A 24,475-nucleotide genomic window follows, 5' to 3' on the forward strand; every position below is an offset into this window, starting at 1 on the left:
TACTGGCAGCGTTCCCCCTTTGAATAGCTAGACTAATTCTTTGTCCGAAGTAGCTGCCAGCTCTTCGGTCTCCTGTGACGTCGAATAACATTTTTACTATTTCCTTAAAAAGTCTTATAGCGCTAGGATCCCACGGACCAAGGGTCTCGACACCGAATGGGACAAAATGATATTCGGAGCCTAGACCCCTGTATTTGTATGCTTTAGTTTTTTCAGCCGCTTTACAAGCCGCACCAGCTCTGTTGTTGGTTCCATGTAGATGGGAAGGGGCCAGCGTGTCTGAAAAGTTTGCATCCCGTACCAGCACCCCGCTCATCTTACATGGAATCAAACTCATACCATCCAGTCTCTTGCCATCGTTCTCTTAGGTAATTACATAGGTAAATATATATATAATAATATATCTCTTAGGTAATTACATAGGTAAATTGTGTAAATAGGCAAGCGGCAACAAAACATATTAGGTCTAAAAGGTTATATCTTTATCTTTTGTTTGAGGAACATTGCGTTAAGATTTTTGTAGAGTTAACACAAAGATAAGTTATACGTGTAAAGTAATTTAATTGTACAAGTATCATTAATTATGACATAATTTTAGCACTTAATTATTGTAAAAAGCGATACAAAGCAAGTTTTTCGTAAATTACTTTTCAAATTAAATATTTATCAAAAAAAAAAAACTTAAATGTATATTGCAAGAGAATGTTTTACTTTTCAAATTTAGATACTCCAGTTGAACCTAGCCTACTTAAACAATTCAAATCTTGTTTTTGCTCTCCTGTAAAATGAAGATTAGGGCGTGTATCACTTGTCATAAAGAAAGAAGTAAGAGCTGAAGTGACGAATAATAGAGGAATGGAAGAGAAAAACATGTTGTGCCGACCCTACGTGTGTATAAGTGGGATAAGGGCAGAGAGATGACGATCACTTGTCACAGGAGGTACAGATTTCTTATGAAATATATCTATTCATCTTTACTTCTTAACATTAGTGTTAAGAAAACGATTGTTGGTCAACGTATAAATTTCAATATCTTGGTCATGTTTAACATTCCATCAAGATGTTACAGTTGGATACCAAATGTAAATCAAATATTATTTAAGGATACAATATACAACAAATTACAACTTAATATTGACCTAATAACTATCGTCACAGAACTCATTTTCCAGTTATAGATAAATGAAACATCTACGTATATTTTAATATAAAATTGACCATTTAAATAAAATATGGACACTTAGAGACAAATATATAGTACCAAGTAACATCTAGGCTTAAAATGGACCAAACAACTTTGAACGCTATTTGTCCTTATCTGCAGTAGCCCCTCTTTTCTTCTGAAAATTGAAATTTTTCTTTTATTGTACATGTATAAAATCAAACAACAGTTGTCATATTTTAAATAATTTATCACACTGCAAAACAAATGCTTTTATTTTAGATAATGACTAAGTCTCAAAACAATTTTCTTGTGATAAAAACCCTTCTGAAAATACGTCAAATCGTATATTTTTCTTTTTTGTTGAGTATTTCCTTAAAATTACTAATTTTAGCGGAATGGATTATCATCCAACGCTTAGCGTTGATAGGAGAAGAGGCCTTTACCAATCAATGGTAGGTTACAAGCTTTTTCAGTCCAGTATATTTTAATATATATAATTAAACACAAAAAACCTAAAACTTCTATGTATATGACTCCTACAGTTGTAATATAAATAATTAAAAATATTTTATCACATACTAAAATAATTAATATTTTTTTTATATACTAGCAACACTATTATAACCCATTTTTGTTTCACAATGTTTTACAGCCTTCCCTAGTTAATAAATTTACATGGCAGATCTTCAGATAATTACATTCTAAGTAATAATTACTATCGTTTACTAATGTTAAATAATCTAATTTAATCTTACCTTGTCTTTAGCTCTCGGATCTGCATGCTTAGACCGTTCTTTTTCTAGGTCAGTATGTAAAGAAGCAAGCTCTGCCGTTAATTCTGCCTGGACAGCTCTAAGTCTCTCTACCTCAACCAATACCTCAGCCTTGTCTTTCACTAAAACAAAAAATCTTTGTCAACCTTAATCTTATTAGATACTTAGTGAACCTCTACTATATAGAGATATAAGATAATGAATTTTTTTAAGATTATGACGAAAAAAAAAAGAAATTATCTACATAATAAAAGAATGAATCGATGTATGTTTGTGCAACGTCCGACTGCACCTGATTGGATAGTTCTATTTTTGTATGTGAATGTCAGGACAAGGGTTGTATAAAGGCAAATTAAAAAAAATCGATATATTCACGAAAAAAAAAATGTCGCCATACAAAATTTGCTAGACAAGCTAGTATACTTACTTTCACCCTGACCAAGTATATTACATAACTTTTTATTCCGAGACTTTACTGTTAATAGTTCCTCTTTCAAACTCTTAACTTCTTGCATTAAGGCTGATATTTCTTTATCTTTCCGCTCTAGAGCTTCTGCAAACTGTATCCGTGTGATGACTTCATCAGGGACTGTTTGGTGTCGTACCCTTGCTATGATTTTTTCTTTCAATATCTCATTCTTTGCTTCATCTTGTACTCTATCAAAAAATTTCGTATCTTTATCATGTGGTTTCTGTTCTTCAGTTGGACTTTTTGATGTTACATTTATGACTGAAAAATATAAGATCTAAATAAATAAAACAATCATAACATATATTCAATAAAAATATTTAAAAAAATTATATTACTGGGTGAACACTCAAAATTCTTTTTCATTTTCTTACCCTAGTAGTTAGTAGATTATGTTCTTCAATTTAAAAAAGTACCAATTTCAATGTACATCTTATGCAGTTAGAAAAGTGTCGTCATAATCAGACTGCTATAAGAAAATTGCATTGCGCACTTGAAAAAATTACTAGTGAATTGAAAACATCTTCCATTTTTGATTGGTAAAATATTGGCCATGTAAAGTTTCTGTTGTGGTTTTTACCAATTGTGGTTCAAACCAGAACAGATGCTGAAATTTGATTTAGGTTTTGTTCCAGTTACAATCAGTCTTCAATATAATAAAAAGCAACAACATACATAACATAAAATTAGCTTACCGTTTGGTTCGTCATTATTTGACAACATCTCATTAAACTGCTCCAGGCTCATGACATTTTTCTTTTTTTGTTTCTTGTTTCCTGTTCGTGAAGGATCTTCCAATTTCTTTACCTGATCTGCTTCTTTTTTAAATTGCTTATACACATCCTTCTTCTCTTCATAATCAAGTTTAGAAAGAAGAATTGCCTGTAAAAGAAACATGTAAGATAAGTAAAAAGTTACAGATGATTATTGAGGGTTCTCACTATCAATTTCATTTATTTTTTTAGTCTTTAGTACTTTATATTATGTTTATATGATTGTTCATTGTGTTTTCTCATTTTCGCGCAAATACATAAAATATTTTATGTTATTAAAATTGACTGGAGTGATAAAGAGAACTGAATCGCTATGATTGCATTACACAACATACGTATGGAGCCCAATACAATTTTTAAAATTTTCCATACGCTTGGTATTAGTCAAATGTTTGTATACTGGGCTATTGATAGATACAATAAAAACTTCTCTGTTTGTGACGGAAAAAGATCTGGCCGTCCACGTAGGTCGTAGTGTTCGTATGAAAAAGGCGATCAAAGCAGTAATGGATGGAATTCGAAGAAATCCTGTCCAAAAGCAATTTTTTTTTCAACAAAGTAAAAATATTATAAAGCCCATTTTCTCAATACTAACAAAATGTTAGTTGTGCCCTTTTTAATAAAGATGGCATAATAATTGTTAAAAAAAATATATTAAATAAAAAACGGCCAAGTGCGAGTCGGACTCGGACAAATTTCAAGATTCTGAGTTTACGGAAAGTACTCTGTAGGTTTTGATTCCCTTGCGCGTGTGGAAAATTTGTACCATAAACGGCTGTGTTTAACTGAGGTAGAGCAGAGCAGGAATTTCCAGCTAAAACATGGAGCAGCCCGACTGGGGTAGTACCTCGACCTTACAGACGGCCATAGTTAACTAATACTGTTTTCAAGCATTATTGTGTTCCTGTTGGTGAGTAAGGTGACCAGAGCTCCTGGGGGAGCTATTGGGAATCGGCAACACGCTTGCGATTATTCTGGTGTTGCAGGCGGTGAGCCGGACGCTCGTTTGCCGACCTAGTTAAAAAAAATGTATCTTTTGATTGCGTAGGCTTAGAAGTTTGATTTTTTCATAGCTCTAAGGGACAGTAGACTTAAGTATTTGGTATTAATTTCAACTTGATACCTCCACACGATCCAGAGAAAAGTGATCTTGACAGACAGACGGACAACAAAGAGATCCTGGTTTCATTTTCTTTTTTTCTTTTTTTGACTTACGGAACCCTTAAAATTAGCCTACCTGGTTTTACATGTACATATAAAAAAAAACTATTAGTCTCAATCTCAAAAATTTTATTTTACAAAAAATTAAAACAAAAGGTATTTAATTATTTAACCAGCGGATCAGACTGTATTTCATCAATTATGGTTGGTAAATGGCATGACTTTCCAAGCAAATTGAGAACATCTGACAAATTGAACTTATGTTCTTACTGATCTTATTGATTGATTGGTTTAATGACTTTCAATTGTGCCAGAGAACTGATCTTATTAACTAAATATTTGGTATTCAGACATTTGCTAAACATTTATTTTATTTTATTTGTATTATTTTTTGAGTAATATCCACATGAGTCAATTATAAACATTTTTTTAAATAATATATCAAAAATACCGACCATTCCATGGGGGATCGTACTCGCATCTCCGACTGACCGTGTCAAACCTTGCTAGGCATTTGCTAGCTAAGCTACTCGCAACTGCTAAAAATCATTTGTAGCTTGATTGAAGATGACAAACAACAGATGATGCATACATGGTTTTGACTGGCCAATTGGGGTAGTTGAGTGACACTGTTACCCATGGGATCATGGGTTAGAATCAATCACAAGGCTAGGTATAAAATGTATAGTCTAAGCATTTGTTTAAAAATATCTATAATGTATAAAAATTTCGTGGCACAATGTATGTTCCAGATAAAATCCGAATAACTGAAACAATTTTTATCAACTTTTGCAAGCATCTGCAATTTGGTCCAACTTTGGATATAGGGTAGTTATTATCTTAATTGGACCTGGTAGGTGACGCTGCTATTGGAATATAACTCCGAAACTACTGAACCAATTTTTATCAAATTTGTTAAGCATCTGTTGTTTTGCCACATATTTTATTAACCTTCTCAACCTCCTCCCCCCATAACTTACGGGAGTAAAAAATAGGTGTTGGCCGATTTTTAGACCTACTCGATATGTACACAAAATTTCATAATATTTTATTAACCCTCTTAAACCCCCCCCCCCTATAACTTAGGGGTATGAAAAATAGATGTTCGATTCTCAGACCTACCCGATATGCAACGAAATTTCATGAGATTCGGTCAAGCCGTTTCGGAGGAGTTTAACTACAAACACCGCAACACGAGAATTTTATATATTAGATATACAAGTTAGGTATTATCTAACACACAGGCAGGATACAACCTTAGGTATGGACAACCATATTAGTGTGTTAAAAACATATTTAATTATTTTAAATTTATAATAAACTTGACCAGCAGGCATAGGCTTCTTTCTCCAAGTAGAAAAAGGGTCCATCACTTACTCCACCATGCTGCTCCACTGCTGGTTGGCAGATATATTCCCTTTTTTCTATGAGTAACTATCACTATCAGATGTGTATAACAACTGGGGTTGACTGCTTAACATGATTTCTGAGGCACATTGTTGAGACCTAACTTGATATGACAATGATAATTAAAATATGGTAAACAATAATGATAAAAAATATTTGATATATGACTTTACATTTTGAATTGACTAAATAAGTATCTAGTGTAGTCAGTCTTGTGATTCATTTACTAACAACCAAGTTATAGCACATTTGGCTATTTAATTGCTTTATACTCGCCTGAATTACTCCCTGAGTAGGCATTAAACATATATATTTCAGTAATAAAATTCATCATTGGCAACAGCAGTAAACAAGAGCTTAGTGGCTCTTTAGAATATACTCTGTATCCATATTAAATAAGTTTAAAGCTCACCTCTTGAAGTTGATTTTCATAGTTTCCATCAACAATTTCTTCGTCCTTTTGCTTCCACATTTCCCATTGCTCAGTTGTAGCTTCAACCAGCTTGTGCTTACGCTTCTTCGTAACTGCCTGTGATTTTGTATTAATGGTTTTTGGTTTCTTTGGAGGCTCTAATTTCTTAACTGAATTTGTTTTATTTTTCTTCGATTTATGATCATCGATAGCTGGATGATCGTCATCTTCTATTTTGAGACCGGCAAAACGAGATTGTACAACAAGGGCAGCCATTTTCCGACAAAAACTAAAAGCAAAAGGTATACTAGGTAGTAAAGAAATAGTACTACAACTAACGTAAATGTATAAATAACTATTCAATAGATGATTTTTATTTTCATAAGAAAAAGGATCGTACTGCATTACAAACTGATGTTATTTCATGTGTCACACAACAACATATTTCTTTATTTCTAGAATCACTTGAATAAATTCACATATAATTTACAAATACCTGGTAAATTTATGGATTGCCGCTTGATATCAATTATTACTTTGATTTACTCTTTGTTGATTTATTTTAGGTACTTATTCCTTCTGTGTAAATAACAAATATAAGAATGAGATAGCTGATAGCTCACCGTTTACGTCAATGAGACATCAAGTCAGAAATATTTTTATTCCCCTGATATTTTACTGATAGGGGTGGTAGGATAAGAAAACTTTTATTTTGAATTTTTAAAATTTGGATAAGTTCGTCGTGGGTATCATACCCACCATATAAATATCACAGATTTAATGCAATAGTGAAATTGCAATTCGAATATTTCTATGTGTGGCGTACACACAAACTTTATTTTTATATACAGTCTTTAAATTAAAACCTTCATGTTGATTTATATAATTATTTTATATGGAAGAAGAAATTTGACATGTCACTAGAATTATTTAATTTAATTTGTCATTCTGTAATTTCTTAACTTACTGAAGAATAAAAGATAGTGGATTTATATAAGATTTTTATTTAATCGATAAATAATAACAAGACTTAATTGCCACTACACTGGTGACCCCGTATTGAAAAATAGGAACGGACTAAAAAGTAAGCATTTAAACTTTATACAAAATGGAAAGAAAAAATGTCGAACCTGTGGTCGAACCTACAGAAACTGACGTTTTTCGTATCGGCGTAAAACCACCTCCATTTTGGGCCGAAGAACCTACAGTTTGGTTCTCACAGCTGGAAGGAAATTTCACATTATCTGGTATCAAAGATGACGATACTAAATTTTACTATGTTATTTCTACTTTGGAACAAAGATATGCTGCTGAAGTTAAAGATATATCACCCCCAAAAACAGGCAAGTACGAATTATTAAAATCCGAATTAATTAAACGACTATCTGCGTCTCGCGAGAAAGAAGTCAAGCAGCTACTCATTCATGAGGAACTGGGTGACCGTCGACCTAGCAATTTCTTACGTCATCTACAGCGCTTAGCAGGACCTTCAATTCCAGACGACTTTACAAAAACGATTTGGATTAGTCGCCTACCTATAGCACTTCAACCCATTATTGCGGCCCAGAAAACATTAGATCTACAATCTTTCGCTGATTTGGCTGACAGTTTGCATGAGATAGTACCACGTACACCACAAGTTGCGTCGACGTCTACGTCTCAATCCGTATTAGAATCCATGGCTAAACAGATCGATGAGCTGTCCATGCAAGTTAACGCACTTAATACATATAGTTATACAAGAAGATCAGGACCTAGACGTCATCGTAGTCAAACTCGCGATACAAGCAGTACCAGATCACAATCCAACCATCAGAAGTTTCCAGTTTGTTGGTATCATTACACTTTTGGAAAAAATGCGAATAAATGTATTAAACCATGCGACTTTAAGTCGGAAAACTGCAAGGGCAGTCGGTAATGGCGACATCCGACAGCCAAAATAACATTCCAGGTCGCCTTTTTGTCACAGATCAACGCACAAAAATGCAATTTCTTGTCGATACTGGTAGTGATCTATGCGTTTTTCCTCGTACGTGTCTTAAAGAACGACGCTCGCCAACAAATTACCAACTATATGCTGCCAATGGATCAACAATAGCTACATATGGTTTTGCTCACCTGGAATTAAACTTAGGGCTTCGTCGAGACTACAGCTGGCGTTTTATCGTGGCGGATGTAACCAAAGCTATAATTGGATCGGATTTCTTATCACATTATGGTCTTATAGTCGACTGTCGTAACCAGCGTCTCATCGATAGCACTACGACGTTGACAACACAAGCTCATTCGGTATCATCAAGCACGATTTCATCAGTCAAGATTTTTCTGGGTAACTCGCAATACCATGAACTACTACATGAGTTTCTTGACATCACCAAGCCAGCGGGAATCGAACGTGTTCCTAAGCATAACACTGTTCATTATATTAAAACTACTCCCGGACCGCCAGTTTCTAGTTCACCACGTCGCTTGGCTCCAGACAAACTACTCATTGCTAAGAAAGAGTTTGAAGCCATGATCAAGAATGGAACAGCGCAACCGTCAAAGAGCCCATGGGCGTCACCGCTACATCTAGCACCAAAGAAAGATAACGGTTGGCGGCCATGTGGTGATTATAGAATGTTAAATGCAAGAACCATTCCTGACCGGTACCCGATCCGCAACATACACGATTTCACGCACAACATATCTGGTTGCCATATCTTCTCCAAAATCGATTTAGTAAAAGCATATAACCAAATACCAGTATATACTGAGGACGTTGCGAAAACTGCTATAACTACTCCTTTCGGCCTATTTGAGTTTCCATACATGACATTTGGACTCAGAAATGCCGGTCAAACCTTTCAACGTTTTGTCGATGAAATGACCAGAGGTATGGACTTCGTTTTTGCATATTTAGACGATTTTCTTATATTTTCACCTGACGAAACAACTCACAAGAAACACTTACGAGATATTTTTAACAAATTTCGAGATTATGGAATAGTTATAAATACTTCCAAATGTATCTTCGGAGCAACAGAACTATCATTTCTAGGATACCACGTCTCGTCGAAGGGAATCAAGCCTCTGGAATCAAAAGTAGATGCAATTAAACAATTTCCTGTGCCAAAAAACGTTAAAGAGCTGCGTAGGTTTTTAGGCATGGTAAATTTTTACCGTAAATTTCTTCCTAATGCAGCATCTATTCAAGCACCACTTCATGCTTTACTTACTGACAATGTGAAAGGCGCAAAACCTATAGATATATCAGGCAAGTCATTAGAGGCATTCCAAAATTGTAAAGAAAGTTTGTGCCGCGCCGCTCTTTTAGCGCATCCAGACTTCAATGCAAAAATCGCAATGGTAACTGATGCCTCTGAAAACGCAATTGGCGCAGCGATACACCAGCGCAGGGGAGATTATTGGGAACCTCTTGGTTTTTTTTCACGAAAACTTAGTCCATCTCAATGTAAATACTCTCCATATGATAAAGAGCTTCTAGCGATTTACGAAGGAATCCGTTATTTTCGCTACATGTTAGAAGCTCGACATTTCACCGTTTTCACGGATCATAAACCACTATGCTACGCGTTTGCTACGCAGAAAGAAAAATGTTCACCACGACGATTTCGCCATCTTGATTATATTGCTCAGTTTACTACAGATATACGACACATTTCTGGAAAGGACGATGTTGTTGCAGACACGCTGTCACGCATTGAGGAAATCTCACAACCAATCGACTTAGCACTTCTGGCGCAGTCACAGAAGAACGATTTAGAATTGAAGCAATTGATTCAAGGCAAAACATCGTTGAACTTACGGAAAATAGATATTCCTGGAACTCAGCTGCAATTATACTGTGATGATCATAACAACACATTAAGACCTTTCGTTACAAAGTTGTTTCGCTACGACGTATTCAAAAGTTTACATTCCCTAAGTCACCCAGGAACGAATGCGACAGCCAAGCTGGTTTCACAACGTTTTGTATGGCCCGGAATAAGAAGAGATTGTCGTAAATGGGCAAAATCTTGTCAGGCTTGCCAGCGGTCAAAAATAACCCGTCATGTAACAACAACCCCTGGGACATTTTCCTTACCACGTTCGCGATTTACGACAGTCCACTTAGACCTGATAGGACCCATGCCTATTTCTAACGGCTACAAATACTGCCTTACAGCCGTGGACCGTTTCACAAGATGGCCAGAAGCTTTACCTATAATGGACATTACAGCAGAGACGGTGGCAAAAGCCTTTATATCTGGCTGGATATCTCGTTTCGGTTGCCCTACCACTATTATAACAGATAGAGGAAGACAATTTGAATCAGCTCTTTTTAAGCATCTATCTGACATGGCTGGTTTTGAACACAAACATACAACTGCATATCACCCTGCATGTAACGGCATGGTCGAAAGATTTCATCGACAGTTAAAAACAGCTATTATTTGCCATTCCAATGCTAGTTGGACGGAATCACTACCATTAGTACTGCTTGGTATTCGAAGTGCACTTAAAGAAGATATCGGAGCATCCTCTGCCGAATTACTATATGGCGAAAGTCTTAGACTTCCTGGAGAGCTATTTCAATCTTCTACAAATAATACTCAAGACGTAACGGAATTTATAACACGATTAAAATCTATCACTAAAAGCGTCAGACCTCAACCAGCTTCCAGACATTGTAACAAGTCTGTCTTCATTTTCAAAGACCTTTTTCGGACGAGTCATGTTTATCTTAGACAAGAAGGCACAAAGGGAGCTCTTCAACCTGCTTATACCGGACCACACGAAGTGTTAGAAAGAAGCAGCAAAGTTTTTAAGATCATCATAAAAGATAGACCAGTTACTGTATCAATCGAAAGACTCAAACCTGCTTATATTTTAACAGAAGATTTCGAGCACAGAGACGATAAACAGCCCATTCCTACTCCACCTCAGATAAAAAACAGTGAAGAGGATAAATGCCAAAACGTGAAATCACGTTCAGGAAGAACAGTGCGCATACCTAAGTATCTAAGTATTTATACCTAAGTATCGCCCGTAACGGTCTCTGGAGGGGGGTGGTGTGGCGTACACACAAACTTTATTTTTATATACAGTCTTTAAATTAAAACCTTCATGTTGATTTATATAATTATTTTATATGGAAGAAGAAATTTGACATGTCACTAGAATTATTTAATTTAATTTGTCATTCTGTAATTTCTTAACTTACTGAAGAATAAAATATAGTGGATTTATATAAGATTTTTATTTAATCGATAAATAATAACAAGACTTAATTGCCACTACACTATGAAATCGTGAATCGTGATTTTACCATTAATGTTGATTAAATTAAAATAAAACATGTTGAAGACATGTTGAATAATTAAAATAAAACAACTTCAAATTTCAACCTTAATCGTCAAAAGAAAATAAAGATATATTAATTAAAGGATTTTGAAAAAAGTAATGACTTTGGTAGCGTGAGAAACATGGTGTTAAGTCCCTCGTCCACCATTGAAAAGGGAGGATCCTCCGACCAGACGGGTGTTGTGGCGTGCTGACGCCCCCAACGGTTATTGTCGAGTTCTATTTTATATATATTAGTTGGTATGGTATACTCAATCACTTTCAAAACTCTGATAGCGCGATGTAGCATACATCAGTTTTCTCTAATTACGTAGTTAGTATGTTGCGCGATAGATGTCGCCACATCACTACCCTGCGAAACCGGAGGTTGATAGCAGGTTAGGTCGTCCTTATACATCATGTGATGTATACATCTTGTGATGTTTGCCGGGCCATTGGAATATTCCAGTGAGTCGGAACCAGGTACTGCATAGTTCATGCTGCGTCGGAACTGTCTGCGGTGATGCATAGTGGCTGAATGCTATAATGTTGACAAGTCGAAACCAGGTGCCACGTAGTTCATGCTGCATCGGAACTGTCTGCGGTGATGCGTAGTGGCTGACTGCCACGTCGACAGGGAGAGAAGTGCGTCTCTGCTTTGTAACCGGCCGAAGTGCAGTGTGCGGTGCCAAAGTCGCTGAGAAGGCTGTGGGTGATGACCAGGAATGCGCGTCCGCTGCATGCTGATGGTCAGGATACCCATAGTAGTCGTGGATGCTGGCTGGCTGTGCTTGAAGCTTGAGGAAGTGATGATGACGATGAAGTTTGCGCCGATGTTCATGCTTGGGGTTACCAATTTGGGGTGTATGAGGAACAACGTGTTGAGTTCCTCGTCCGCCATCGCAAAGGGAGGATCCTGCGACCAGACGGGTGTTGTGTCTGGCGTGCTAACCCCCCCAACGTTACTTACGACTTTGAGCGCCTAGCTCTTTTTTTTGCAGTAAAGCTCACGACACAATATTTAATTACGATTAAAATCGAATAAAGCTGGTGAAATTTAATAATTGATTAGTTACAGCACTAGTATTTAAAAAAAAAAGATTTAGACGTAACTTTTTTGAAAGTTTTGTTGAAACGTATCGTAATCATTAGAAATTGCATGCTATAAAGTAAGCGCGAAAAGAATACTCCTAATAGATTCTATCATATTATTTAACGCACCAAAAATTGTACGTAAAAACACTATGTTATAATTAATTCTTTTATTGTTTCTTACGGTTTCGACTTTCGTACCAAGTTACGTTCTAGGGTATTTGTCAAATGTCAATACGAGCCTCTTAGTTTGTGACACTTCAAGTGTCACACTTGTGACGATTATTGTCGTTATGTTTGGTGATGTTTTTGGCGCGGGTGCCAATTACCAAGTTTAAAAAATTTTAATTGCTATTTACTTCTAAAATGATGGGATATCGAAAACATTAAGTAAAATATTTGTACAAAATATTAAGTCGTATTTGTTTAATATGAAATTACAGTGTCAAGTTGAAGTTATTAACAGAGTACATTGTAGTTTGAATATAAGATCTAGTAGCAAGTATTTAAAGTCTACTGTGGCTTTGGGGAAAGAGCCTAATAACGACAAAGAATATTTTATAATACATTTCTCTTCGGTCAATAAAACTGGTACGAAATATAAATTAAAATCTATTAAACAAGTGTTCGTAAAATGTTTAAACGAAGGCAAAGCTACCATAAGATTTGCGGAACCTCCTCATGACCTATGCATAAAAAGTGAAGTTATTCAACTTAGAAGTTTTATGAGATTACTTAAGTCGTGTATTACTGGAGATATAAAAGATTTGAAACTTTCAAACTTATCTACTATTGGTGTTACTGCAAAAGACATAGTTCCTACGAAGTTAACTATCCATGAGAGATCAGAGTTCCCTTCTAGAGGTCTGCCCAGAACATTGGAATGTTTGTACATAGTAGGACTTAAATTATGCAATTTTCGAAGAGATATTCTGTTGTTAAATAATTTGGCTATCTTAGACTTAAGTAACAATGAAATTGAGAAAATACCTGCTGAATTTGGTGAGTATTTTCGATTCAGCCTGTAATATTCTACTGCTGGGCATGGGCCTCTTTCTCCACATAGGAGAAGGAAGGTAGTTTTATCCACCATGCTGTTCTACTGTAAGTTGGCGGATATGTTCCCTACTATGAGTAAGGATCGCTATCTAGTATTAATTACAACAACTGGGACCAACTTAACATGCTTTCTGAGGCACTTTGGGGAGACTGACAAGGTAGACTCCCAAACTGGGAAGAAATATTTGTACAAATATGAATATCCACCCCTAGTGGGAATCTGTCCGGAACCCTCAAACCAGTCTTTTAGGTGACTATTCGCACCACTTCACTAGAGAAGTTGTTAAGTATTTGTTACAACACAATTCACTCACTTCAAATTCAAATTCAAATTCAAATTCAAATTCAAAAGCCTCTCAGCCTTCAGCCTTTTGCATTCCACTACTGGACATAGGCCTCCACAAGTTCGCGCCAAAAAAGGCGTAAACTCATGTGTGTTTCTCATAGTCTTGGAATTTAAATAGTCAACCGATGGTAGGATAACCATTCAACTGCTGGTTTTGAAACACACAGGCCGAAGATAGGCAGAGCGTCTTCAGCGCGACAAAGCCAGCCCTGCGTTCACCAACCCGCCTGCCCAGCGTGGTTACTATGGACTACACAATTATTAATACATAATATTTAATATTATTCAATTAAAGTTTTGTGTTTATCAGGACGACTGCCAAACATCAGTGAATTATATTTAGCAAATAATAGTCTTGGAATAAAGGAAATTGTGGATTGGAGATGGCTCTTTGGACCACAGGTACATTGATAAAATTTAGTAGTTTCACACTTGTTTTACTGTAGTATATTCCTTAATTTATGTGGGTTTTATAGCAATCAATTTACATATGACTATGTAATTACTATTTTATAGGTAGAAACAATCATTAAATGTATTATTTTGTGTACTTTCAGATAACAAAGAAGTTAAAGCTTTTAGATCTCAGTGGAAATAAAATAAAAGAATTACCGAAGAGTATATGGAAGTTGATAAATTTAATAACGCTCAAGATAGATAATAATAATCTTAAAAGGCTACCAGCCAGTTTAGGACGAATCAACACCTTAAGGTAATGTTTTTATTTACATGTTAATTATTTAGTTTATAAAAATGTGTGTAGTTATTGATTATTTTTAACTTTTAGGTATCTCACAGTATCCCAAAATCATTTGCAGTCTTTGCCTTGTGGTCTAATGCAATGCCGACTAGACTACATTGATTTGTCAACAAACATGTTCATTTCCGGAAATAGTAGTCTTAAAGCAGTAAACTACTCCCAATGGGATTTTTATATCAATAGCTTAGTACACATTGCTGCGAAGGTTGTTTTAAATAATAAGTTTTTTTATGCACCTAATTTAATACCTTGGACGTTAGTTGAATTTTTAGATAATGCTAATATGTGTGTGTGTGGTAAGCCAGTTTTAAATGACACTTATTTTGTTATTAAAGAATTTGAGCTCAAGGACTTATACAGAGTTGTAGTATTCAATAATAGCCACAACTGCGCTGTTGGTTTTGAGTGTTACTTTTGCTCTCCTAAATGTTTTGCAAAATAATTGTATAATCTCATGTTAAATAAATAATTGAACATATTTATTGTCTATGCCGTAAGTTTTTAAGTGATAATTAATAATCTGCGCTATCCCACAACTTATTTTTCCTCTTTTATGTCTTTTTTTTGGATAATTTCGGTATGCCTGTCCTAATATTCTTCTTTTCTTTCTTGTGTTTTTAGGCTTAGTATTATGCATCCTGAGATAAATTTAAAAATAAATAAATTCAACAAAATCAACAAATACTCTTATCCAAAATCACCCTAATTATGTTGCAAATACATTCAATGTACTTTTTCAACAATATTTTCATTTTTAGCTCATGTATTGATTACAAAATTAATGAAAACAAAGGATTATAAAATCACTATTTAGGTACGTACTTAGGTAGTTTCGAAATTAATGTCAAAAAAATAAGTATCTACTCATTTCGATGGGTAGTATTTTGGTGGGCAAAGTTGTAACAACTACTTTAGAAAAACTAATTTGACATTGCCCACCATCATATTTTTGAATTTAAGAGAGATTTCGCATCGAATATTCGATTTTTCCTGTATATTTATCACAAACTAACAATGGTAAAAATCTTGCCCACCTGGGATTATTACAAATCGAGTTTTAAAGAAAGTTTTTCACAAGAATTTTGGCCCGCAAAATATACCACCAACTCCAACACAGTTTAATAGCCAACTGAAGTGACGTAAGGAAAAATCAGTTACTTAGTATTGCAGGAGACATATTCAATTTTCTTTCATAGTTCAAAAATTAAGCACAGCAAAAAAATGTTGCCGGTTTTTTAAATATTTGTGAAAAATATCTTGCTGGGCAATCTTGTAAGGTTTTACGGTACGTAATTTTAGCAGTTTGATGAAAAAGAGTTATATTTTTGAATAATATGAATATATTAAGATAAAAAACAATCTATGTTCATATAAATTATATTCATAAAAATATGTTTACACAGTAAAAAATAACAAATGTATAATGAAACTACTTTTTCGGCTTTTATCGCCGGTTTATTAGGTTTTTAGATCCCCGACGTTTCGGATACTTAACAGTTTACAGCAACCATGGTCCCGCGAAGATTGAGATATCAGACGTTGTAACGTTACAAAGTTATTCAGAACTACCCATCTGGGTATAACTAACTCATCTGGCTCAGTGACCCGAAGGGAGTCTTGGCCTCCGAAACAAAATTTCTCCACTTTGCATGATCTTGCGCGATTTTCCGCCAATTATTGGCTTGGATCTCACTCAAGTCTGCTTCAACCACGTCCCTCCAGCGGTATCTGGGGCGACCTACTGGTCTACGTCCAGTTGGTCGACGCAGATATGCTCTCTTAACTGCTCGATCCTCCCCCGTACGTTCGACATATCCCTGCCACCGCAACCGAAGGGATTTGGTAACTCCAATGATGTTTGGCTGAGACACAGGTTTGCAATTTCAGTATTCGTTTTTATTCGCCAACTGCCGTTTTGCCTTTTAATTGGTCATAGGATCTTAAGGAAAATTTTCCTTTCCGTGACCAGAAGCTTATTCTCCTCTCTGAGCGTAAGTGTCCAAGCTTCAATCAGGATTCCACGAATAATGATTTTGTAAATTGTGATTTTTGTCTTTCTACTAAGAAGCTTGGACACCAAGACCTTGTGCAGGGCTGCAGTGCGCCTCAAGGTGTTTTGTATACGGATCTGATATATGATATATACATATATACACACACATACATATATATCCATATGATACATCAATATTTTAATTAGTCCTCTCTATGCTGATAGTGCTGAGTCTTTAATCTGTGGTAAATTATGCTTGGTTTTTGATTAAATTATTTTAATAATGGGATCCCAAGCGGATGGTAATGGCCAGCCATCTTCTCTATAAAACTTTGGATGTTTTTTTTTTCTATTTCAATAACCTCCCAGAACATGGTTGGAATCGGTGTTCTTTTGCAAGGACCGTAATAAACAGAAAAAAATCCGAAAAAGTTGTTTCATTATAATGAGTGACATTCACGTAAACATTAGAAAACAATAACAAATGTATTATTATAATACATATTTTAAAAAATAAAAGGAGATATTTCAAAGATTATAAACTGTTTAATCCACTCAGTTTCCAATTTAATTCTTGTATAACTGGAGCTATTCTTAGATGAGAATCTGTAAATAAAATAAGATATAGATATATTGCTTAATTTAATTAAAATTTTCTCGTAATTCCACAGTCTGTAAAGCTTTTTAATTCACCTGAAACGTTAACCATATATTTGTTGAGCAAAAAAATAATCAGTTTGTTTAAACTTACCTAGTGTAGCAATACCTTGAGGGATAACACTACATCCTTCAGGTACATTTTCCGCCGCAATAGCTGCATTTGTAGCTTCTAAAGTAAAAGCATTGCTCCAGATAGTTTTTAAGCTCTCTTTCATTTCTTTCAACAAACTTTCCAAACTTGACTAAAAAGATATTAATAATTCTATTATTCCCAACATTTTTAAAATTTAATATAAAAATATTACAATAATTAAGTTTATGACAAAATAATAAATACAATGCAGTGTAGTAAATTGATTTTTATCGTGTTGTTCTGAATTGGACCTGCTATAGTTTTATTATACCTAAGTATAGATTTTAATAAATAAATCAGAATTTTAGATATATTCAGATGAAAAGTTAAAGTTACCTGAAGAATTAAAGCTTTGTCATCTTTGCTTAAACAAGATAATGCTATATTGATTTCTTTTACATGCAAGCGCAATTCAAATGTTGATGTAACAAGACTATGCAGGGCTATTACAAGTGCAGTATCCTCGTATTGTGATCCTTCTTTAAGAGATGCTACTTTACGTTCATGTTTTCTTCTGTTCTTACTTGATCTGTATGACCTCCTGATAACAAAAATAAAACAAGAAAATATTTAAAAGAATATAAAGAAACTCCTACAGAATATGTTTAGTTGAATTATTATACCATGCCTGGCTGGCTGTCATTAAAGTTTAAATTAAGAGAGATAAAATGATATCAGAAGGAATGACGTAAAATTTATTTCGTTACTAGCTGTGCTCGCGACTTCGTCCGCGTGAAATAGTGACTACATGTTCAACGTGATTTTTTAAATTGACATTACTTTTTTATTTATGAACCGATTGACATGAAACAAACACTAAATGTTAAGCTTAACTTTCTATAATATATTTTTTTAAAAATCACATCTAAATCAGATAAGCCGTTTCTGAAATTCTAACAATCATTGTTTTGGGTGCTATTTGGGTTGTTAAAAGTCCCAATAATATTGTTTCTCATATATCTTAAAAGTACAGACAGCGTACATTTTTATTATATGTACCTATTGATTTATAATTATTGGAATTTGTGAAGTCTAAGAGTACTTAATGAATACTTTGTGTCGTTTCTTCAATTTCAGGTAAAATTGTATGATTAACAGTAATGTAATGTATTGTCATTCCTATATAATACTTAAATCTTCAATTTTAACAAATTTCTTTAATTTCAGAGCAGTGCAAGTAAGTATATTTATTTCTAATCTCTCAACAAGAGAAATAATAAATAATCTTATAAGAATATAAAAGTTAAATGTATATAAAACATTTCAGTTAGATAATAATATATTAGCATACAATGTCTATTTTTTTGGAAGTCTTATTTAGTAAACAAACCCCTGTCAATACGTAATTCACGTTTTTTTTCGGATTTATCACTCACTTTCACTACACATTAGCTTTCAGACATTTGTAAAACTCCATTTACTATTTATTTCACTAAAAAGAAATATCAATTTATCATTTTAAACACATATAATTGTGTTTGCAGACAAACGAAAAAAAACCGACTTCAATTACATCGACAAATAATTCAACGTAGATCGACGAAAAAATAGTCAAGTAACTACGCGTTATCAAAGATTACTCAAAAAGTAGTTATCAGATCTCGATAAAATTTAAATTTGACCACATGATAAACATCAGCTTTTGATTAAATTAAAAATTATCAAAATCGGTACACCCAGTAAAAAGTTATGCGGATTTTCGAGAGTTTCCCTCGATTTCTCTGGGATCCCATCATCGAATCCTGGTTTCCTTATCATGGTACAAAACTGGGGATATCTCCTTTCCAACAAAAAAAGAATTATCAAAATCGGTACATCCAGTATAAAAAGTTATGTGGTATAATACAACGTAGGTCGACGAAAAAAGCGTCAAGTAAAAACGCATTATTAGATATAACGCGAAAAGTAGTTGTTAGATTTCAAATAAATTTAAATGGGACCAATAGACACACACCACATTTCGATTAAAAAAAAATTGTCGAAATCGCTCCACCCGGTCAAAAGTTCTGATGTAACATACATTAAAAAAAAATACAGTCGAATTGAGAACCTTCTTCTTTTTTGGAAGTTGGTTAAAAAAATCGGTCGAATTGAGTAACCTCCTCCTTTTTTGAAGTCGGTTAAAAAACTATCAAAATACGAATTTCGAGAGTACAGATAATTAATATTTTTGGATATGACATTTCAATTTTTTTAAAGGCAAATAGGGATGTGGGCATAATATTTTTAGAGGTGAATGAGTATATGAATAAACAGCATAAGTGATAAAATAGGCCGTGTATTTTAAATTTGACGAATTATAATTTGTTGATAAGTCATAAAATAATGTTACCATCAAGCGAAATTGCATTATTTGAATGCTCAATTTTTACTTACTACGCTAAACAAAGATTATAAAAAAAAAATACTTTTACGTAAAAGGAATAGTTTCCGTTATGTTCATAAAACTTTGACAAAAAGGGAACGTAGTTCAAGTAACATAGATTAATAGTTGATAGTACTGTTACAGTTTGCGGTTAGTCCGATTAGGTCCGAATAGAGACTGACGTTTGGTACTATTACATTTCGTACCATAGTAATGTAACCTTTTAGTACATCGTACATGTGCTACCCAGACTATTCATTTGCTCTTTGTGTCACTTTACTAAACTTAACAATATTACTCTATTGTCTGTGGTTGGAAGTACGCCATATTTGTTTACTAAATAAGACTTCCAAAAAAACAGAATGTATCATACTATGTACATTTCAAAAGGTCACCGAAGTAACCATAAATTTAAACTAATTTCACAATTATACAAACTTCATAGGGCCTGAACTATAAGGATCTAGTCGTTTTATTGTTAAGGTTATTCAATATACAATTTATTACCCTGATCCGGAAGAAGAAGCAATGGTACTTCCAGCATCAGAATATAAATCACTATCCTTGTTAGCATAAGGTGTGTCCAACTCTTCCATAGACTTTTTACATTTAATTTCTCTTACAATTTGAAGACGATTCCTGTACTTAATGAAATTGTTCCAGTTTGTGTCTAGCAAGTCCTTCAAGGAGTAGTACTCTTCCAACAGTGATGGTAATAATTTCTTATCTAAAAAAAAAACATTCAATATTAAATACGCATTTATAACTCAAAAGTAGTGGTTTTCTCGAAGAAATAACGTACCTATTAAGTATAAATGTTTGAATTTGGTACATAACTTCATTGCTGTTTTATACTGTCCACACTCAATAGCAAAAATGATAACATTTTCACTATCTTCTGAAAATTCTTCTACAATTGCTAAAGCTTCTTTAAATCGTTTTTCTTCCTTCAAACTGATTGCAAGTTCCCTGTACATTAAAAACTCCATATTGATAAATGTTTACTTCTTATTTAAATATTATAAATTTTACAATTGCCAGAAAATAAATTTTAACTTTATATTAATAATAAAGTTTTTTGGACTTAGTGGTGTGAATTTAGTAACTATGGAGTTTCTTGCAGATTTATCTCCACAGAGTTTCTGTTCCAAATTGGTTAACTTTTAATTAACTGTTAAAAAAAATATTGTAAAATGACAAAAGTGCTTTTGTAGCCAACTCGAATGAAGTAATTTTTTATTCTGATTTTAAAAGAAACTTACCAACAGAACTTTTTAAATTCTTCTCTAGGTTTACATTGTGCTAATTTCATTGCTAATTCCCATTCAAGGGCATCCTTGTAACATTCAATAGCTTTGTCAACACTTCCTGCTCTTTCATAAATTATGCCCGCTTCTATAAATTGCTTCTTTAGTTTCAGATACAATCCAAAGTCATCAGATATTTGTTTAAATATTTCATCTTCAACTGAAAATAGAGCTAAAGCTGTCCTATACAGACTGTGATATTTAACAAATGTTCTTAATTCACCATATTTGCTTGACCCACTTCTTGCAAGGCATTGTACAGCTTTATCAAATCTTTTCAGATGTTTATTAATTGTGAATTTTTTGTAGTCTTCGTCCATTTCATTCAGTTCATTTAACATAGAAATGTATTCCTTTGGATCTTTTTGTGATTTGTTTGCTACGAACAAAACAAGGTCGAAATCATACATTCCCAAAGCAACATCAAATAAATTGTCTACATTCACCATGTATAGTAAGTACTTTAGTGCCTCATCAGCTGTAACTGGTAACTTTGTTCCAGCAGATTCTTGTTTTTTTAGATCTTTGATAAGAATAAGTGCTTCCTCTAAATCATTTACAGTATTTTTCTTCACATATGCTGTCAATAATGGTAAAATTCTATTTGCACTGTCTGCTGATTTGGTTAAATGTAATTTTACAAGATTACATACAAAATGTACCTTCTTTTCAAGTACTTTGTCTGAAACATTATCTCTGCTGGTGTAGCTGCTTGAATACATAGTTTTTGTTACATCTACATTCTCAAGATCAGATAAGAATAAACTAAGCCAAGAATTGTTTTTTATTGTACTAAGAAACGCATCAATATTTTTCTCAAAAAGTTTAGGATCATGATCATATATTAAATTAAGATTAATTCTTTGCTTCCTCATTAAATCAAAGGCCTCATAATATTTGCATGTATCAAGGTACTCTCCAATTATTTTGAGTGACAAAGGTCTGGGTTGTATAGTTTCCAAATTACCCCTTGGCATTTGAAAAATAGTCCTTGTGTCTCTAGGTACTGCAATAACTAATTTTGCTCCCCTCTCTATTTTTCTTTTATATATATCTGATTTTTCACTCTTATCAAATGATTCAATGCTATTTATTCCTACTTTTGTAAGCTCTACACATAAAAGCAAGTGTTTAAATGTTGTCAATAACAAGTAACCAGTATGAACAAAGAATGAACTAACATTATTCATGACCATGACATCCATGAGGTATAAGTAGCCTTTATATGACAATCCAAGGAAATAAACATCATTATCTACTAATAGAACACTAAATTTAGGACATGCTTCAGGAAATGAAACCTCTTGTGGTGTAAAAGTTCCATCAGAGTAATACTGTATGATTTCACCAGAATCTAATTGCAGAAATACTACAGATGCAAGAGATGGATGAGAATGGATTCTTGTGACCCCTGAAGATAAAATTTGTTCATGTTCTCTCTCTAAAATTCCATCTGATATTTTATACTTAATTATTTTGTAACAGTTGTTGTTTTCAACTTTAGCACATAAAAATATATCACAATCCAACCAGTACCAATTATAATGTTGAAAAGGGAAGAGATTTCCATTGAAAGGTATTGTTTTTGTTATTTCATACTGTAAACATTTTTTGTTAGTTTGTTCAACAAACACCATACTGCTAGTTGTTACTACAACAAACATATTTGAATTTAAATTATTCACATTCTCCGGAGCAAATAATACTGAGTTGATTTCAGAATTCATTTCAATTTCCAAATTAGCCATTGGTGGTGGTACAACAGCATATCTAAATGCAGAAATCAAAATTTTCCTCCCATCAATAACGGTTACAACGGCATCATCCGTTTCTGTTTTTCCTTTACTGTGATCTATATTCCATATCCACGTATATGAATAATAATGTCCATCTTCTAATAAGATATGCAATTTCTTATTATTTGCCACATCAAAATCATTATCCCACATAATTTTAATAACACTCAGTTTGAAAACAAGAGTCTGCTTTTGATACCAGTGATAATTGCTCATGGTAAACAATAAAACTTTGTGAACATTTTCTGATTGATCTTTACACAATATGGTCAGTATCTCTGAATCAGAACTCCATAATAAATCTTCAACAATGTTTGCAGAATCAATGGGTATAACAAATTCTCCATGTTTTAGGCCATTTTTTTCAAAGAATGCAATGTGGCATTTGTCTCCCTGTTTCAGGGTTGTAGCAATTAAGTTTCCACTTGGTCTCCAAGAAAGGTTAGCTTCAAGACCATGATGTTTTTCGCTTGTGAAATGCAAATTACCTTCTCTATCAAAAACTTTGAATCTTCTAACACCACCCATAGCATAAGCCACAGCAAATAAACTGCCATCTCCCCTCCAAGATATTATTATTTTGTCGCTTGTTTGATTGTTGGCTATATAAAATTAAATTACTATTAATTTTTGATGATAATTAAAACAATAAATTAACAATTTCAAAAATACTTACTTGGAATCACATCAGATTTAACCCTAGCCTGTTTTCCTTCTGAACCGTGGAACTGGGTCTCCTTTTTACCCCAACCTACAGTTATGAACTGCTTCTCTCCAAACTCATCACATAATAAGTTAGATTCCTTTATTGGATCAAACGTACAAGACATTAGTACAACATTGAAATCCTTTGTAACTAAAACTAATAATTCTTGGTCTGGGCTCCATTCCATTGCCTAAAATATAACAAGTTACAGTTAAATACACTTTTATACTACCCGGCTATTTTACTATAAGTTTATTGCTATTCTATCCGCATTCGTTTATAATTCAATTCTCCTTCATATAAATTTGTGTATTTACTGAAAATGTAAGCTAAATTTATTTACCAGTAATCCTTTATCGCATACTCCCACTAGTTCACAATCAGCTCCAGAACTGCTTAGTGTAAAGAGTTCCCCATTCGCCAAACCTACACTTACTAAGTTTACTAAACCTAAAAATGTTATGTTTACGGGTTTGTTTTCCGGTGATGCTACTTTAGAAAGATCTTTGGTCCATTTAATTTTACCATGGGAATCAATGTTGTTAACAACGAGGCTATACAAACATGTAAAGAATTGTCCAAGTTTCGAGTCTTCATAGTGACTATAACAGACGCAATATTTTTCTTGTGACTTAAAAAATCCTTTTTTAGAACAAACTTGCCACATACACAAGTTTCTCATTTTGTATAATTGTAAAAACTGATATTATAGACTAGTGTCAAAATTTTTTTTAGTTTTATTTTAAGATTACTCTTTAAAATATTTTCTAATT

General features: G+C 33.7%; 4 protein-coding genes across 4 annotated transcripts; 2 read left to right on the top strand and 2 right to left on the bottom strand.

Moving 5' to 3' along the window:
- Positions 1 to 544: 544 nt before the first annotated feature.
- LOC123659002 (G kinase-anchoring protein 1-like) lies at positions 545 to 6,971 on the bottom strand. The gene is made up of 6 exons (XM_045594285.1): positions 6,561 to 6,971; positions 6,161 to 6,449; positions 3,103 to 3,289; positions 2,366 to 2,668; positions 1,921 to 2,060; positions 545 to 1,340 (listed from the first exon to the last, which is right to left on the bottom strand). The coding sequence occupies exons 1-6, from the start codon at positions 6,563 to 6,565 to the stop codon at positions 1,305 to 1,307; spliced, it is 960 nt and encodes a 319-aa protein (XP_045450241.1). The 5' UTR covers positions 6,566 to 6,971; the 3' UTR covers positions 545 to 1,304.
- A 297-nt stretch (positions 6,972 to 7,268) lies between these two features.
- Positions 7,269 to 8,078, top strand: LOC123659283. The gene has a single exon (XM_045594529.1). The coding sequence runs from the start codon at positions 7,269 to 7,271 to the stop codon at positions 8,076 to 8,078; it is 810 nt and encodes a 269-aa protein (XP_045450485.1).
- A 4,757-nt stretch (positions 8,079 to 12,835) lies between these two features.
- Positions 12,836 to 15,234, top strand: LOC123659056 (leucine-rich repeat protein 1). The gene is made up of 4 exons (XM_045594327.1): positions 12,836 to 13,579; positions 14,293 to 14,384; positions 14,540 to 14,694; positions 14,770 to 15,234. Exons 1-4 carry the CDS (start codon positions 13,009 to 13,011, stop codon positions 15,182 to 15,184), a joined length of 1,233 nt encoding a protein of 410 aa, XP_045450283.1. The 5' UTR covers positions 12,836 to 13,008; the 3' UTR covers positions 15,185 to 15,234.
- Positions 15,235 to 17,261: 2,027 nt separating this feature from the next.
- Positions 17,262 to 24,384, bottom strand: LOC123659013 (putative elongator complex protein 1). The gene is given in 8 exon segments (XM_045594296.1): positions 17,262 to 17,341; positions 17,487 to 17,637; positions 17,865 to 18,069; positions 20,401 to 20,620; positions 20,696 to 20,862; positions 21,156 to 23,598; positions 23,655 to 23,892; positions 24,046 to 24,384. Coding segments are annotated over 8 exon segments (3,834 nt in total). The 3' UTR covers positions 17,262 to 17,270.
- Positions 24,385 to 24,475: the final 91 nt, after the last annotated feature.

The sequence above is a fragment of the Melitaea cinxia genome, chromosome 13, assembly GCF_905220565.1.
Source record: "Melitaea cinxia chromosome 13, ilMelCinx1.1, whole genome shotgun sequence".
In the NCBI taxonomy this organism is placed as follows: domain Eukaryota; kingdom Metazoa; phylum Arthropoda; class Insecta; order Lepidoptera; family Nymphalidae; genus Melitaea; species Melitaea cinxia.